The sequence below is a fragment of the Otolemur garnettii genome, unplaced genomic scaffold (assembly GCF_000181295.1).
Source record: "Otolemur garnettii isolate 467f Iridium unplaced genomic scaffold, OtoGar3 scaffold00035, whole genome shotgun sequence".
NCBI lineage: Eukaryota > Metazoa > Chordata > Mammalia > Primates > Galagidae > Otolemur > Otolemur garnettii.
This window is the reverse complement of record NW_003852430.1, coordinates 16,418,781-16,421,995: the sequence shown is the minus strand read 5'-3', so window position 1 is coordinate 16,421,995 and position 3,215 is coordinate 16,418,781. Positions and strand designations below refer to the sequence as shown.

The following is a 3,215-nucleotide window of genomic DNA, read 5'->3' as shown; positions in this document are numbered from 1 at the left end:
GTTAAGATAAAACATAAATCAAGGCTTGTGCCTGTAGCTCAGCAGCTAAGGGCACCAGCTACATACACCAGAGCTGGCATGTTTAAATCCAGCTCAGGCCTGCCAAACAACAATCACAACTGCAACAAAAAAATAGCTGGGTGTTGTGGCGGGCACCTGTAGTTCCAACTACTTGGGAGGCTAATGAAAGAGAATTGCTTAAGTCCAAGGGTTGGAGGTTGCTGTGAGCTGTGACACTATGGCACTCTACCCAGAGTGACAGCTTGAGACTCCGTCTCAAAACAAACAGACAAAAACAAGGCTGGGCGAGGTGGCTAATGCCTGTAATCCCAGCACTTGGGAGGCCAAGGCGGGTGGATTGAGTGAGCTCACAGGTTCAAGACCAGCCTGGGCAAGAGCGAGATCTTGACTCTAAAAATACCCAGGCATTGTGGCAGGCACCTGTAGTCCCAGCTACCTGGGAGGCTGAGGCAAGAGAATTTCTTAAGCCCAAAAATTTGAGGTTGCTGTAAACTGTGACGTCACAGCACTCTAACGAGGGTGACATAGTGAGACTATCTCAAAACAAAAAAAATTCAAAATTATTAGAGTTGTCCACAATGTGCAGAGGTAATTGTCGTGCTGGTCTTGCCACTCCTGGACTCCGTGCTCCATGGCTTTGTTACCAGACCAAGGAGTCTGTCCACCTGTCACCCATGCCAGTCAACAGAGAAGCAGATGAGAGATCAACTGTTTTACTTCTATTTACAGAAAAGTCAGCAATTCCAGAGAATAGCAAGGTATCTCCTCAAAGAGCTGTTCTGCCCTCTTATTTCTCTTTTCTGTGTTTATAGAAAATAGTACAGACATACATCAGCGGTGTTGTCCATTAGCGTGCTATACATCAAACAAGCTCTCCTCCCCATACGTTATAAAGTCAAAAAATTTTGGCTTGGCACCTGTATCCCAGTGGTTAGGGCACCAACCACCTAACATAACACCAGGGCTGGTGGGTTCAAACCCAGCCCTGGCCTGCCAAACAACAATGACAGCGACAAACAAAAAATAGCCAGGCATTGTGGCAGGCACCTGTAGTCCCAGCTACCTGGGAGGCTGAGGCAAGAGAACTGCTTAAGCCCAAGAGTTTGAGGTTGCTGTGAGCTGTGACGCCACAGTACTCTACAGAGGGTGACAGTGAGACTCTGCCTCAAAAAAAAAAGTCAAAGTATTTCTTTCAAGGTGACTGTATCTTCATGGTATTTTAGTTAGACTAAATTTACAGCCAATTAGTGCTTCACCAAGTGTATTGGCTGGTGCCCTGGACCCCCTTAACTGCTACCATGGAGTCCAATTTCCCAACTTATATATGACAATAGGCCTTGAAAGCAAATAAACAATCTCCAGATGTTAGCATGTAGGCTCATCTGGCCTGGCCACAGCCTGACCACCACAGCTCTGCATGAAATGGCCAGTCAGGTTGACAGTGGCTGGTAACAGCTTCCACACTACTCATGCCCTCCTTCACCTTACCAAAGATGCATGCTTATCTTCTAAACCAGTGGTTCTCAACCTTCCCAATGCCACGATGTATTTTCATTGTTACAAAGGGGTCTCGACCCACAGGTTGAGAACCGCTGATCTAAACGGCCTTGGCAGTATAGATGAAAAACTGAGAACCATTTGTATTGGATCCATCAGTTGCCATGGACAAAATGTCAGGACTTGTATGTTTTTAGGTCAAATTTCTCCCTATAGATGGATATGCCATCAACACCATTGTGGCATTTGAAGACCCCACCAGCCATGGCACATAAATCCTGTGATAATTTTATGAAAACAGGAACCCTTATACTCAAATCTTTTCTCTCTAGTGCTCGAAGCATGAAAGTTTTCTGCTGTCTTTGGAACTTTGTCTGCAAACAGCTCAAAGGAGATGTGGCCCAGGGCTTGCCATCTGTAGAAGTGGTACTGGAGAAGATGATGGAGCTGACCAGGGCCAGTGGCGGGCATCTCCAGTAGACACTGGCATCTGTAAAGCTATTGAACATTTGGACTGATATTTGGGGGAAAGGGCTAAGATTTGGACACACGTGTGAACACAGACCCTATGAGGACACAAAAGGCAGCTATCTACAAACCAAGGAGAGAGAGTTTGTTTTCTTAAACCTACTGGCCAGACACAGTGGCTCACACCTATAATCCTAGCACTCTGAGAGGCTGAGATGGAGGAGACCTTGGCTTCAGGAATTTAAGATCAGTCTTGCTTAAAAGCAAGAGTAAGACTCCCCATCCATACTAAAAATAGAAAAACTAGCTGAGTGTTGTGGTGGGTGCCTATAGTACCAAATACTCTGGAGGCTAAGGTGAGAGAATCATCTGAGCCCAGGAGTTCAAGGTTGCTGTGAGCTAGGCTGACACCAGAGCGACAAATTGAGACTCTGTCTCAAAAACAAACAAATAAAAAACCCCCAAAGAATTGAACCTACTGACCAATACCTTGATTGTAGACCTCTAGCCTCTAGAATTGTGAAAAGGTTTGTTGTTTAAGCCACCCGATCTGTAGTATTTTATGACATCCCTAGGAAATTAATGCAATATTGTATTTCTGTGTTCCCTTTTGATCCATGTACCAATGTTACAGTATTTTTATTGGCATCATAACCTCTTAATATCTAAAGGAGACAGGTTCTCTGTCACTCTGCCTTTCAGAATTTGAAAGGAGGGTAATATTAGCTATATCCTGGTTGGGTGCCTATAGCTCAGTGGCTAGGGCGCCAGCCACATATACCAGAGCTGGCAGGTTCCAACCCAGCCCTGGCCTGCCAAACAACAATGACAATGACAAACAAAAAATAGCCAGGCATTGTGGCGAGCACCTGTAATCCCAGCTACCTGGGAGGCTGAGGCAAAGGAACCACTTAAGCCCAAGAGTTGGAAGTTGCTGTGAGCAGTGATGCCACAGCACTCTACCAAGGGTGACATAATAAAACTGTCTCAAAAAAACGTATATTAGCTATATATTTATTAGACCTGGTATGACATACCAGGCCCTGTGCCAAATACCTAAATAGATCACAGACATAGGACAGCAGCAGGAAAGTGGATGAGATTTGTATCAAAACATCCATTCTGGCTCAGCACCTGTGGCTCAAGTGGCTAAGGTGCCAGCCACATATACCTAAGATGGCAGGTTCGAATCCAGCCCCGGCCTGCCAAACAACAATGACAGCTGCAAC

At 45.5% G+C, this 3,215-nt stretch overlaps 1 protein-coding gene across 1 annotated transcript in view; it reads left to right on the top strand.

Annotated features, from left to right (window-relative positions):
• OOEP (oocyte expressed protein) overlaps positions 1 to 1,998 on the top strand; it is a 5,847-nt gene extending 3,849 nt beyond the window's left edge. The window contains exon 4 of the mRNA XM_003789707.2: positions 1,851 to 1,998. Coding sequence (XP_003789755.1) covers positions 1,851 to 1,998 — 148 coding nt within the window. The remainder of the gene's footprint in view (positions 1 to 1,850) is intronic.
• The last annotated feature ends 1,217 nt before the right edge of the window (positions 1,999 to 3,215 follow it).